The 15,490-nt window shown below is 41.3% G+C and overlaps 1 protein-coding gene across 5 annotated transcripts in view; it reads left to right on the plus strand.

The window, feature by feature from the left end:
• Positions 1-15,490, plus strand: part of LOC115150118 (potassium voltage-gated channel subfamily KQT member 2) — a 77,058-nt gene that overhangs the window by 48,768 nt on the left and 12,800 nt on the right. For 2 of the 5 annotated variants that reach the window (XM_029693070.1, XM_029693067.1), the window contains exons 9-12: positions 5,016-5,084; positions 5,366-5,395; positions 6,216-6,490; positions 15,051-15,159. In XM_029693070.1, the coding sequence (XP_029548930.1) occupies positions 5,016-5,084; positions 5,366-5,395; positions 6,216-6,490; positions 15,051-15,159 (483 nt within the window). Of the gene's footprint in view, positions 1-5,012; positions 5,085-5,365; positions 5,396-6,215; positions 6,491-7,136; positions 7,286-7,859; positions 8,345-15,050; positions 15,160-15,490 lie in introns of those variants that run through there. The other 3 variants (XM_029693066.1, XM_029693068.1, XM_029693069.1) reach the window with 3 other exon arrangements.

Below are 15,490 nucleotides of genomic sequence, written 5' to 3' on the forward strand. Positions count from 1 at the left end.
GCTGGTAGCTAGTTAGCTAGCTAGCTTCATTTTAGGGATTTCAGTTCGGAGGTAAATAGAAATACTTTAGAAAAAAACCCAGATCCACACAACATTGGGTGAGGTGGGTTGCAGGAGAGTATTTTGAAGTTGAGGTTTAGGAAAAATATGAAAAAGAATGCAAAGAAAAAAAATATAAAAAGATATATATATGGGACGAGACAAGACAAAGACGTCTGACTGCTACGCCATCTTGGATGAATGAGCGATGGATAAATGGTAGCATATGTGGCTATTGAATGAGCGATGGATAAATGGTAGCATGCTTGTAGCATGCGTGGCTATTGAATGAGCGGTGGATAAATGGTAGCATGCGTGGCTATTGAATGAGCGATGGATAAAATGTTGCCTTCATATCAGAAAAGGAGAAACATGTCCTGCAATATGATTCAGATTTAGACTCTTATAATAAAAGTTACATAAATATATTATACGTCATGCTCCTAAGCAATCTCCTTTCCAATGGCAAATGCATCTGTTTTATCATTAGGCCTACGTTTTAATGTTTTTTTTATTAAATTGTAATTATTTCACCACTATGGCCTATTCATTGCCTTACCTTCCTTATCTTACTACATTTGCACACACTGTATATATATATATTTTGTATCACACTGCTTTGCTTTCTCTTGGCCAGGTCGCAGTTGTAAATGAGAACTTGTTCTCAACTGGCCTATCTGGTTAAATAAAGGTGAAATTGTTTTTGTTTTTTTAAAGTCACTGAGATCTCTTCTCTCAGCCATGGTAACCAAAATAATATTTTTTAATTGCTTAATTAACTCAGGAGCCACACCTGTGTGGAAGCACCTGGTTTCAATATACTTTCTATCCTTCGTTTACTCAAGTGTTTCCTTTACTTTGGCAGTAACCTGATAGAGGCTAAAGGCCCGATGGATTCTTAGTCTAAGCAATAGACATTTACTTCATTATAATATTAAAAGCCATATACTTTTCTATCCTAAGTGGCTAACAACAGCGAGTGCTGTTTGTGTCGTGGCGCTGTGCTCTAACAACGGAAGCACAGAGGACATTACATTTTACCACGTGGATTCGTTTAAAAGGATGGTATAGTTATTATAGAAATATATGATGTAGGTCTGAAGGAGATCTGTGAAGGTTTAATGTAGTCTAGTCTTTGTATTTGCTTCGGGAGGAAAAACTGCACAAGCTCACTTCACCCCACGAGATCATGTGTTGACAGACAGAGTTGGATTGCATAATGCTGATGTCATTAGCAAACATCAAATTTGATTAGTCACATGCGCCTAATACAACAGGTGTAATAGACCTTACCGTGAAATGCTTACTTACGAGCCGACAGTGCAGTTTCAAAAAATACAGTTAAGAATAAGAGATAAAAGTAAGAAGTAATTAAAGAGGAGCAGTAAAACATTTATACAGGGGGGTACTGGTACAGAGTCAGTGTGCGGGGGCACCGGTTAGTTGAGGTAGTATGTACATGTAGGTAGAGTTAATTAAAGTGACTATGCATAGATGACAACAGAGAGTGGCAGTGGTGTGGAGAGGGGAGGGGCAATGTGAATAGTCTGGGTAGCCATTTGACTAGATGTTCAGGAGTCTTATGGGTTGAGAGTAGAAGCTGTTTAGAAGCCTCTTGGACCTAAAACTTGGCGCTCCGCTACCACTTGCCGTGTGGTAGCAGAGAGAACAGTCTATGACTAGGGTGGCTGGAGTCTTTGACAATTTTCAGGGCCTTCCTTTGACACCGCCTCTTATAGAGGTCCTGGATGGCAGGAAGCTTGGCCCCAGTGATGTACTGGGCCTTTCGCACTACCCTCTGTAGTGCCTTGCGGTCGGAGGCCGAGCAATTGCCATACCAGGCAGTGATGCAACCAGTCAGGATGCTCTCGATGGTGCAACTGTAAAACCTTTTGAGGATCTGAGGACCCATGACAAATCTTTACAGTTTCCTGAGAATGAATAGGTTTTGTCGTGCCCACTTCACGACTGACATGGTGTGCTTGGACCATGTTAGTTTGTTGATGATGTGGACACCAAGGAACTTGAAGCTCTCAACCTGCTCCACTGTAGCCGCGTCGATTAGAATGGGGGCGTGCTCGGTCCTCTTTTTCCTGTATTCCACAATCATCTCCTTTGTCTTGATCACATTGAAGGATAGGTTGTTATTCTGGCACCACATGGCCAGGTCTCGGACCTCCTCCCTATAGGCTGTCCCGTTGTTGTCGGTCATCAGGCTGTTGTGTCATCGGCAAATTTAATGATGGTGTTGGAGTCGTGATTGGCCGTGCAGTCATGAGTGAACAGGGAGTACAGGAGGCGGCCGAGCACACACCCTTGAGGGGCCCCTGTGTTGAGGATCAGCGTGGCGGATGTGTTGTTACCTACCCTTACCACCTGGGGGCGGCCCGTCAGGATGTCCAGGATCCAGTTGCAGAGGGAGGTGTTCAGTCCCAGGGTCCCTAGCTCATTGATTAGCTTTGAGGGCACCATGGTGCTGAACGCTGAGCTGTAGTCAATGAATAGCACTCTCACATAGGTGCTCTTTCTGTCCAGGTGGGAAAGGGCAGTGTGGAGTGCAATAGAGACTGCATCATCTGTGGATATGTTGGGGCGGCATGCAAATTGGAGTGGGTCTAGAGTTTCTGGGATGATTGTGTTGATGTGAGCCTGACCAGCCTTTCAAAGCACTTCATGGCTATAGATATGGATTTTTATGTAAGCCCCTATACGGTGTGGTTTTCCAAAGTCCTGCTTGGCTGTAATACTAGGGTACTCACTAGGAACCAAAAAGATTCATACAGTCTCTCCCAGTTTCGGTTTATCTGAACTACCTGAAACTCTTGTTTTTATTGCAAAAATACGACCCAGAAAACATCAACACCGACCATCTGAGACTAATTATAAATCTGTTTTATCCTCAATAATCAAAAATATTACTACATTTTACTGTTGCATACTTGCTTTTCGTTCTAGTCTTAATGCAAATTGTGAAAATGTTTAATTTATGAGATGCAAATTTTACCTACTTTAGCAGATTTGGACGGACATCTTTGGAATATGTGAAACCACAGCTCCAAACCCATGTCGGGGTAAAACGGGTATCAGTTCCCTCTTGGACTCCAACACATTGCTCAGTATTAGCTGGGTGCTATAGCAGGTTTTACCGTCATTATTTCTCTCCTGTCGTCAGGGTCTGGCAATGCAAGCTGTTTGATGTCCACCTAAAATGTTTGATTGATGCCTGGCCTTTCCTGCTTTGATGTCGGAGAGGAAAAATGACACCTAGAGCTTTACTTTATGGAGCGCACCACACCATGCCAGTGAAATTATATTCCATTTCTTCTCACCCCTACTCAATGTCCGATAACACCTACACACACACACACACACACACACACACACACACACACACACACACACACACACACACACACACACACACACACACACACACACACATCGGGTGACAAGTTCAATTTGGATGAGATATGGTTCACAATTTCTGTTGGTTTGTAACAATTTGGCGACATTGACATGCGTGCCTAAGCATACTGTTTGTGTTGAGTTATTATTTATGTAAATTTACTATGCCAGACGGGTATACTACAAAGCAGGATCAATGAGTTAGCCAGCTAACTTCTCAAATAACATTACTTTTTTTTTGTTGAAAAATAAGCTTGAAATGGGCATGGTCTAATTGAGTCAACAATCAAAACACGTTAGTTTAGTTTTCTTAATGAACCTGATAATCTGAAGCTATTTTTTGTTGTTTATCAAAGTTAGCTGGCTAACTCATTGATCCTGATTTGTAGTATACCTCTTAGTGTCACGTCCTGACCAGTAAAAGGGGTCATTTGTCATTATAGTTGGTCAGGGCGTGGCAGAGGATGTTGTTTCTGTGTGTTTTGGGGTTGGTTTGTTTCATGGGGATTTGTTCTAGTTTTCATTTTCTATGTTCATTTTCTATGTGTGGCCGAGTATGGTTTCCAATCAGAGGCAGGTGTCTTTCGTTGTCTCTGATTGGAAGCCATACTTTGGCAGCCTGTTTTTTCCTGTGGGTTTGTGGGTGGTTGTTTTCCGTATAGTCCGTGTACCTTACGGAACTGTCGTGTGTCGTATTGTTTATTTTTTGTTTAAGTGTTCACTTTACATAAATAAAAAAGAAGATGAGCACTCCACACGCTGCGCCTTGGTCCAATCCTTCCGACAGATGTGACACTTAGATGTCTGACTTGAGATTGAGTATTGATTGATAGAGGAAGGGATAAATGCAAACGGGGCGGGCCATATCTGGTTGTCGCATGGTGGGCTCAGGGCCAAGAGACATTTTTTTCTTTTATTTTTCATCTGCAGAAAAGGTTTCCATTGGATACAGCAAGTCTTAGATGAATTAAAGTGTGCTGTGTGATGCCTCATATGGAACAACAGGCTACTTTGAAAGTTGAGGGGTCAAATTGGATGCAAAGGCTGTAGGTCAACAGTGAATTATAATTGAACAGAACATTACGGAAGACAAGCATCTATTATTAAACGTTTGAAGATTACTGAATTGGATAGTTATTGTTATTGCAGTTTTTTATATTGTGTCACATATTCTCTTATCTGCATTCGAGCTATGAAATTAAAATGCCATCTTAGTTTTGGTTACAAGGCAATTGAAAACATCCTCCCAGAATTCAAGGTTTTGGTAAGGAGAGGGAGACACACAAAATAAAGAAGGAAATATATAGCCTACTACCCATAGATGGCACTGATTGCACCCTGAATCATATATACTGAGTGTATACAATATTAGGAACACCTTCCTAATATTGAATTGCACCCCTATTTTGCCCTCAGATTAGCCTAAATTCGTCAGGGCATGGGACTCTACAAGGTGTGGAAAGTGTTCCACATGGATCCTGGCCCATGTTGACTGCAATCTATGAAGTGAAGCTGTGGTACGCTTTTTTTTCTCTTCCCTGTAACACGACAAGTCTTGTTTTTCTAAGTAGACTGATCCCGCCGCTGAATCAACTGGATCTCCTGAGAAACCTGAAGAGCAAGTCGGGACTGTCATTCAGGTCAGAAACAATATGAATTAATCACCTCCTAAGATGCAATATGTCTTTATAACAATATGAATTCGTCACCTCCTAAGATGCAGTGTGTCTTTATAATAATATGAAACATTATGGAAATTATAGCATCAATGCTATCAGAGTTTTGCTTGAGATTGACAGACTATTGACAATTGTGTGTGTGTGTGTGTGTGTGTGTGTGTGTGTGTGTGTGTGTGTGTGTGTGTGTGTGTGTGTGTGTGTGTGTGTGTGTGTGTGTGACTTTGTGTTTCCTGACCAAACAGAAAGGAATCCCAACCGGAGCCCTCCCCAAGGTCAGTTTCAAAACAGTCACCAACGTTGATAGTACCAGCCCATGTCTTATTACCACCAAGGTGACCAACTGCTTTCTCTACATGGAATGCATCCCAAAACGCACCCTATTCCCTATAGAGTGCACTACTTAAAAGTGTACTACATAGGGAATAGGGTGCCATTTGGGATGCAACCAAGGTCACAGACAACAACGCAGAGGCCAACCTACTGACACTCATGTTTACCCGTCTAATTACTAACTAATGATCCATGATGGCGTGACATCAATGAGAACATCATTTATGTGCCCTGACCCTGTCCTCTGATGGACTCCTGGCCATGTTCATAGGTAGTGCACGTTCTCATAGGTCGTGCATGTGTTCATTCTCATAGATAGTGCACGTGCTCATAGGTAGTGCACGTGACTGTGTTCATAGGTTGTGCACGTGCTTACTTAGGTGATTCAGTCATATGGCCACAGATATGTTAAGCTCGTGTATGAGAAACACACAGAATTATGTGTTTGTGTTAGTGTTTTAGGCAAGCTCAATAAAATGAGGAGTGTTATTGAAAAATGTTGTTTGACTGATTATTTACTGCGTAGTGATGATACTCCACTGACAATATTCACTTGGATGCAATACCAAAACATCGTAAACAGGTAGTTAACCACTTACAACTGTGACATCAATAGTATCTGCTTACCATAACTGCATATAGGTAAATTAGATAAATGAGGATTTGAATGATTACACAGAAAAACACAGACTCGTACTGCTCAAGTTGTAATCATAGGACATAACTCCTTTCAACATCTCTTGACCCTCTGACCCCTTCCAGTCAGAAGGTCAGCCTGAAGGAGCGTGTGTTCTCCAGTCCCCGGAGTTCGGGGAACAAAGGGAAAGGTTCCCCCCAGGGCCCCAGTGGACAAGGCAGCCAGGGCCAGAGTCAGGGGGGCCAGGGTCAGGGCCAACCCATCCGCCGGTCCCCTAGTGGGGACAACAGCAACGAAGACAGCCCTAGCAAAGTGCCCAAGAGCTGGAGCTTCGGAGAACGCAGCCGGGCGCGTCAGGCCTTCCGCATCAAGGGAGCCGCCTCACGCCAAAATTCAGAAGGTAGGAGTATCTTACCGTCTTTACACAATGTGTTTCTGAGGTACTTGATATGTTGAGTTCAGTCTGGCTTTTGAATGAGGTGTTATTCTTCATTGCTTTAGTGTTGCATTGTCATCCGAGCCGGCCATCCTGGAAATGGGTTTGTTGTGATGTGAGCGTTCAGATGGTACGAGTATTACTGTTGTATTATGTACTGTATCTATTGTGCCTCTTTTTTCCCAGGTGTGATTCTTTGCTCTCTATTGTCTGTAGAATCTATGTTTCCTTGCTGTTTGGTTCATTTGAAACCAACTTCGGACAGTACAATTAGAGAAAGGCACAGTGTGGTGATTATTGTCTGCTGATGTAGTTGATTTATATAAATTTAGGGGACATCACAGTTACAGCAATTGTGATAATGCTACTTAATGCTAACATAAGGGTTTCGTTAGCACCATGACTCTATGGCAAGTTGTAACAAACATCTGAACTAACAATGACAGCGCTATAACCACTTTCCTCGATATAGCTCTATAAAACAGTTTCATGTCGAACTCATGAGCTCATAACATATCTTATAACGATCCTATTTGCAGTATATACACTGAGTGTACAAAACATTAGAAACACCTTCCTAATATTGAGTTGCACCCCTTTTTGTCCTCAGAACAGCCTCAATTCGTCGGGGCATGGAATCTACATGGTGTCGAAAGCATCCACAAGGATGCAGGCCCATTTTGACTCCAATGCTTTCCACAGTTGTGACAAGTTGGATTGATGAAAGACCCAGCAGCGTTGCAGTTCTTGACACACTCAAACCGGTGCACCTGGCTCATACAACCCATACCCCGTTCAAAGGCACTTAAATATTTTGTCTTGCCCATTCACCCTCTAAATGGCACACATACACAATCCATGTCTCAATTGTCTCAAGGCATAAAAATTGTTCTTTAACACGTCTCCTCCCCTTCATCTACACTGATTGAAGTGGATTTAACAAGTGACATCAATAAAGGATCATAGCTTTCACCTGGATTCACCTGGTCAGCCTATGTCATGGAAAGAGCAGGTGTTCTTAATGTTTTGTACACTCAATATATAGTATTGGTATAGTGACCACCTCTAAATAGTATTTAGGTGTTGAAGTGATACTCCTAATTAATCGTAGATATTTACCATGAACTTAACAGCATGACAGCATATGTTTGAGCTACATGAGGTATTTATGTTAAACATATCCTGTCTGTGTAGTGTGTCTGTACTGATGCAGTTGTTGCTCTTGATGGTGTTTTCTCTGTACCTTGACAGAAAATATGCATTTGATGCGTGATTGGCAATACGCAATCCTCATCGATTCCTTTTCGTTTCTCTGTTTGACGCTGTGCTAAAGTGCTGATTGAGATGCAGGATGAAGAATTCAGACAGAAGAGCTCCCCAGGTCAGGCAAATGGAGAGGGTTGTTGCACCACCCATGGTCAACACACCGATAAGCAAATATAGAGGGACTCATTGCCTAATGTACAGATATGCAATCATGTTTAGTTTTTGGTTTGGTATGCTTTTTGGGCTGATTCCCCAGACACAGAAGCCTAGTCCTGGACCAAAAAGCATGCTCAATGGAAAATATCAATTGAAAGTGTTTTAAAATCCAGAACAAGGCTTAATCTGTGTCTGAGAAACCAGCCCTTCATCTTTGTAAAAAAATTATTTTGAATTGTTCCATTTTGTAAATAGCTGTAAAGAGGTAAACATGCTGTATAGTGTTAGATAACATGGATTTATTTTTTGCTGGCAATGGCATCACCTTCATGTTTTCTGTTTGATTGACTTTTGTTTTCACCATTAAACATCATAAAAACATATACTTTGAATACTAATGAGATGCCTGCTCGAGTTTCTTGTTCAAATCATCCCAAGGTGTCAAATTGATTGTGTAGCTTAAAAAAGTAACTTTAAGATAATTTGGAGATGAAACCGGTCCAAATCTGATTTCACACATCAGTTCTAGTAAATCTGTCAAAATCAGACAATATTTAAAATACATTTGATATACATTTTGGTTAAAAATATTTACTAAAGTAATTCAATGGAGTAAAATTAGTGTGCATATCAGTCTCTCATTGATTTCAGTTTCATGCCATTAGATGATAACTGTGGCCAAATTATTGGTCTCAATTGCAGCAATCAATTAATAGCATGCTTAAGAGATCATATTAAACCCAGTAACAAGCTATAACAATCTACGTCAGTTTATGATGATGACTGTTACCGACGTCTGTTGATATGTCTGTTATGTCATGCAAATTATTAGCCTGGGAAAACAGAGCTCTTCAGTTTGGATTCCCAAGCTTCAGTTTGGATTCCCAAGCTTCAGTTTGGATTCCCAGGCTAACAAAAAAGAATACTTGACATAATGCCTCTATAGCATGATCATGACATAAATCATAGTGATATAAAATGATGACATAAAACCTGTCATGATATGTCACTATGGTTACGCAAAGTGACATAACACTGTTACAAAGCAAGAACTGTACGACATTTAAATCTGATTGTAAGTTTCACCACTTCATAATGCCCACGTGGCTTGCATGTCACAGTATAGTGTAGCAGGCCTTATGCCATTCATATGGCAGCCATATGCCGTTCCTATGGCAGCCCTATGCCGTTCCTATGGCAGCCATATGCCGTTCCTATGGCAGCCATATGCCGTTCCTATGGCAGCCCTATGCCGTTCCTATGGCAGCCCTATGCCGTTCCTATGGCAGCCATATGCCGTTCCTATGGCAGCCATATGCCGTTCCTATGGCAGCCCTATGCCGTTCCTATGGCAGCCCTATGCCGTTCCTATGGCAGCCCTATGCCGTTCCTATGGCAGCCCTATGCCGTTCCTATGGCAGCCATATGCCGTTCCTATGGCAGCTCTATGCCGTTCCTATGGCAGCCCTATGCCGTTCCTATGGCAGCCATATGCCGTTCCTATGGCAGCCCTATGCCGTTCCTATGGCAGCCCTATGCCGTTCCTATGGCAGCCCTATGCCGTTCCTATGGCAGCCTTATGCCGTTCCTATGGCAGCCTTATGCCGTTCCTATGGCAGCCTTATGCCATTCCTATGGCAGCCTTATGCCGTTCCTATGGCAGCCTTATGCCATTCCTATGGCAGCCTTATGAAGGCACTATGATGCTGCATTTACTGATTTCCACTGCCCAGTTTTTAATTTTGCATCCTTTTTTTTAAACCAGAGATCCTACATTCTTACATGTTAAATAGTGCAGTTTTGAGATAAAGTATTTATTTTTGATCTTATCTACCAAAATGTATCACCAAAAATATTTTTCATATGAAGGGTTGTAACACTACGCACATAAAATGTTCAAGTATGTGACATTAGAATGATCCATCCTTTGGTGGAAGACATTCATCTACTTTTTTGGCACAGTTCGACTATTGTACAATATCTCACATCTTGTCACATGTGAGCAATGGAAGGAGCTAAAAATCAAACAGATATATACCAATTCGTATAGTCCTGAAAAAGATAGCAGATTTCCAGAATTGCTGCTTTAGCTTCATTCTGCTACTGTATCAGTTGGGCCATGCTCATGTGTAGTCATAGCTTAAACTGATTTTCAGAGAGTGACATTTTGATTGAGTTTGCTAGCTAGCTTATTGTACATACAATGCAGATTTCCACAGCAGTATCACTGTTTGCTGCTTGACAGTGTAGAGTTTTTTACTGTCAAATTACCATTTTATCATAACATGCCCTTTTACAACTTTGCAGTACAATAAGTGAATGCAACTAATATGACAATCTTGGTAACACTTTCTATGAATACCCTATTCATCATAATGCATTTCTAAACCCTTATGACGTATAGGCACTATAGATGTGCTTATAATGCGTTATGAAGAGGTTATTTGTAGGAATTGGTACCAAAATAGTTGTATTATTTTAATTTAGATATTCAGTATTCATAAAAGCATGTTTTCTATGAATCCTCTTTTTAAGGGATTGGTTGTTGGATAATGTTGAATGTTCAATGGATGCCAAATTATCATTTTCAGAGATCAGAGATAAACCCCCTCAAATAATTGATACATTTTTTGAATGGTTGATATCCACATATTATGTAGATAAGCAGTGCTCCTCTCTATTCTAATTATGTAAATGTCTATGCCCACTGCTTAATTAAGACATCACAATATGGGAACTGTAAATTGATCATTTAATCAGGCCGATCTCATGATCCTGAAATAGTATTTTTTTCTTGATGTTAAAGCATAAATAATGTAAATGTTGAACAGTTAAAACATATGTAAAGGTATTTGAATGCACTAACCAGAATGGTACGTTTACTTGGTGACAGGAATTTGCCTCCCTATTTAGACATTTTACATTCTAGTCATTTAGCAGACAATCTTATCCAGAGTGACTGCATACATTTCATTTTATGCATTTTTTTTTTTTTTTTGTACTGGCCCCCCGTGGGAATTGAACCCACAACCCTGGCGTTGCACACACCATGCTGGCATTGCAAACACCATGCTCTACCAACTGAGCCACAGGGAAGCTAGATACTGGATTTGAGTGGAAATTGTATTTTCTTGTCCTGAAGGTACAATACAGCAACAATGTACAATAATTAAGACGTTACTATGAGTAAAAACTTCTTATTATCCACATGCTTGGAGGTATTTTACCAAACATATTTCTAGCATGCATTTGCAATTTCAATTATTTCCAAATCTCCTAATCTCCCTGTCCTAGTGCGGAATCAAGCTTCTTGTTGCTGCAGTCCTTTCTTCTTCAGTCAATTCCACTAACTACTGTACTTAACTACATTTAAGGGATTCACATCATGTTTACTTTATCACGCCTCCTCTTCACAATGCAGATCTGGAAATACCCCAACAGTCCTGCATTGTACCTTCAGAGAGGTTGTGTAATACATGACAAGATACCCCACTGACACAACTGAATATCACCACTGCCCTCTGGTTCTTTTACATCATCAAATTCTATTTCATTTCCGAATAAGCCTGTTTTTGTTCATCCCCCCCACACACACTATTTAACCAGCTTTAATGAATTGTCTTTTCCTCCTCCTCTCCCCCTCCTTTGCAGCAATTGAGGGGTTAATCAGTAAGAACCCCCCCGTGTCTGCTAGGGGGGATGTCCACCTGATCAAAACCAATAGAACCTACTGTTTATATGATATAAGCAATAGAATGCATGCCCAACTCTTAGATCCATTCCATGAGCACAGTAATGGGCGGGTCCCGTCATTTCCATAATAGACCACTCCAACTCGAAGCAAGCAGCCCCAAAGCCATGCACTCAACTCAAAATGGCTGGCGCTGTTGCATTCCAACCTGCATGAAGGACTAAGCGCCCTTAAACACAGCACTACAGAACAGTGACACTTGTTCCCCTCCCTCCCCTTAAAATGGAAGCCATGTTGGGGAAGATGTGTTGCATTTTCATGGATCTGTTTGGTTGGCGTTACGAGCACAATGTTTTTGGCTGTTGGAGTGAAACTGGGATAGGTCAATGCTGTGACCAAAAAATATTCACACTTTCAAAAGGCAAGTTCAAGCTCACTTTTTTTGTCAATACAGATATCTGCTTTATATTTATTGAGTTCTGAGTTCACACAGACTTATAGTACTTGATTATACTAGATACAGTGCCTTTGGAAAGTACTCAGACCCATTGACTTTTTCCACAATTTGTTAGGTTACAGCCTTATTCTGAAATTGATTACATTTATTTTTTTCATCATCAAATTACACACAATACCCCATAATGACAAAGCGAAAACAGGTTTTTAGACAATTTTGCTAATTTATTAAAATAAAAAACTGAAATATTACATTTACATAAGTATTCAGACCCTTTACTCAGTACTTTGTTGAAGCACCTTTAGCAGCGATTACAGAATTGAATCTTCTTGGGTATGATGCTGCAAACTGCGCACACCTGAATTTTGGGAGTTTCTCCCATTCTTTTCTGCAGATTCTCTCAAGCTCTATCAGGTTGGATGGGGAGCGTTGCTGCACAGCTATTTTCAGGTCTCTCCAGAGATGTTCCATCGGGCTCAAGTCCGGGCTCTGGCTGGGCCACTCAAAGACATTCAGAGACTTGTCCTGAAGCCACTCCTGCATTGTCTTGGGTGTGTGCTTAGGGATGTTGTCCTGTTGCAAGTTGAACCTTAACCTGCTCAGGACCTCTGACTGGGGTGTTCATCAAGGATCTCTATGTACTTTGCCCAGTTCATCTCTCCCTCGATCCTGACTAGTCTCCCAGTCCCTGCCACTGAAAACATCCCCACAGCATGATGCTGCCACCATAATGCTTCACCATAGGGATGGTGCCAGGTTTCCTCTAGACGTGACACTTGGCATTCAGGCCAAAGAGTTCAATCTTGGTTTCATCAGACCAGAGAATCTTGTTACTCATAGTCAGAGTCTTTAGATACCTTTTGGCAAACCCCAAGCGGCTGTCATGTGCCTTTTACTGAGTGGCTTTCGTCTAGCCACTACCATAAAGGCCTGATTGGTGGAGTGCTGCAGAGATGGTTGTCCTTCTGGAAGGTTCTCACATCTCCACAGAGGAACTCTAGAGCTTTGTCAGAGTGACCAATGGGATCTTGTTCACCTCCCTGACCAAGGCCCTTCTCCCCCGATTGCTCAGTTTGGCTGGGCGGTCAGCTCTAGGATCAGTCTTGGTGGTTCAAACTTCTTACATTTAAGAATGATGGAGGCCACTGTGTTCTTGGGGACCTTCAATGCTGCATAAATTTTTTTGTACCCTTCCCCAGATCTGTGCCTCGACACAATCCTGTCTCAGAGAACTATGGACAATTCCTTCGACCTCATGGCTTTGTTTTTGCTCTGACATGCACTGTCAACTGTGGGACCTTATATAGACAGATGTGTGTTGTTCCAAATCATGTCCAATCAATTGCATTTACCACAAATGGACTCCAATCAAGTTGTAGAAACATCTCAGGGATGATCAATGGAAACAGGATGCACCTGAGCTGAATTTTGAGACTCATAGTAAAGGGTCTGGATGCTTATGTGGAAAAAGGTATTTCTGTTTTGAAATTTTTATACATTTGCTAAAATTTCTAAAAACCAGTTTTCGTTTTGTCATTATGGGGTATTGAAATGTAGATTGCTGAGGATTTAATACATTTTAGAATAAAGGATGTAATTTAACAAAATGTGAAAAAAGTCAAGGGGTCTGAATACTTTCCGAAGAATAACAAAGCCACTGACACATCATAAAACCATTATGGTCTTAAAAAGAGAGAATTCTACTGTATACTCTCTCAAATACAGCACCAACAATGAATTATAGAGGGAGAGATTTTCTCAGCCCTTTCACAAGTGCAGTCTGAACCTTGGCAAATTGCCAACTTGAGTCTGACCTTTTAGAGCCCCAAAATAGACAACCAATCCATTACAATAATTGAAAGTGAAATGTGTGACTGCACAAGCAAAGATCCACACTCCTCTGCCTCCGACTTCAAGTCAAAAGACCAGTAAGTGTAGTGACTCGGCCGCACATAAAAAGTTTGATACAGAAAGGAGTATCAGAAATATTCTATGCTAAATATAATGAATGATATACAGTACGGACGGTTTACAATGTTATAGTGTCGCACTGTTTTCACTATTAGTTTATTTCAAGATATAGCAAGATCATTTGATCACAGAGTTAGCTGTCCTGCTACAGCTTGTATATAGCTGCTTATTGAGCATCCATGTTTTGTACTGTAGATACATAATCCCACCCTTCTGTCATATCGCATTCTGCAGATTGAAACACCTTAAATACTTTCTCTGTATAGACCTACAGATGTAGGATCTTCATTTGAGGCAGATTGCAACGGTAGGAAAATAATCCTGCAGCAACAGGAAATGGAATTATAATTCATGGACATTTTTTGTAGGGGTTGATACATTTTTTATTAGAGATATTTTAAAGTGGAAATTACAAACTTTCAAAGCCTTTTTAAACCTCAAATACACTACAAGTGTGCATTTCCTGCTGTGCAGGAAAATTCTCAGCAACAAAAGTGATCAAATTGAGATCCTACATCTGTACACCTAGAACTTGACTGTCTCAAACTGCTGATTGACTAGGCTGTGGTCCACAACAGAGGGCTGTCCTGCTGAGGATGCTAGCTCCTAGCGTAGCTTCAGACAAGAGCACACTGGCTTCGGCACGGCACGCCACACATTTATATTTTTGGGCCACAGTAGTAAGATTAACCCCTTAACCTCTAACTGGTACCATTATGTCCCCCCCTTTCCTTTACCTTATCCTGCATTGGCCAATGAGATGAACCGACACTGCCATTAACCTGCCCTCGATTCGACCCGGCTCCCAATCCCACACTGTAACCCTGGGCTGTGCAAGTTAATGGCCGTGCCTTGCCTTCGCTTGGTTCCATGCAGACTGACATCCTAAAAGATGGAATGAGAGTGCAGATGACAGCTCAGCGTTTTCATCCCACAGGAACACGCTAACACCGGAGCTGTCATGTGCTTGTTGTGTTTCATAGAAGCCAGCCTCCCTGGTGAGGAAATAGCGGACGACAATAAGAGCTGCCACTGTGAGTTTGTCCCTCAGGACTTAACTCCCGGACTCAAGGTCTCCATCAGGGCCATTTGGTAAGCCAAGACAAGTGTTGTCTTTCAGAGTGGGTCTGGCTCAGATCTAGTGCTGCAAAATGTCTGTAACTTTTCCAAAATTCCCAGGTCCATATTTCCAGCTTATTCACTCCTGATTCTGGGAATCTTTCAACTGGGATTTCTGGTAATATTTCAACTGGGATTTCTGGGAATCTTTCAACTGGGATTTCTGGGAATCTTTCAACTGGGATTTCTGGGAATCTTTCAACTGGGATTTCTGGGAGTTTGGGGAAAGTTACAGACATTACTGTAATTTTACAATCCTAGTCAGGTCACAATCTCAATCTCTCATTTTATCTGTATTATTATT

Source organism: Salmo trutta, chromosome 16 (genome assembly GCF_901001165.1).
Source record: "Salmo trutta chromosome 16, fSalTru1.1, whole genome shotgun sequence".
Lineage (NCBI taxonomy): Eukaryota > Metazoa > Chordata > Actinopteri > Salmoniformes > Salmonidae > Salmo > Salmo trutta.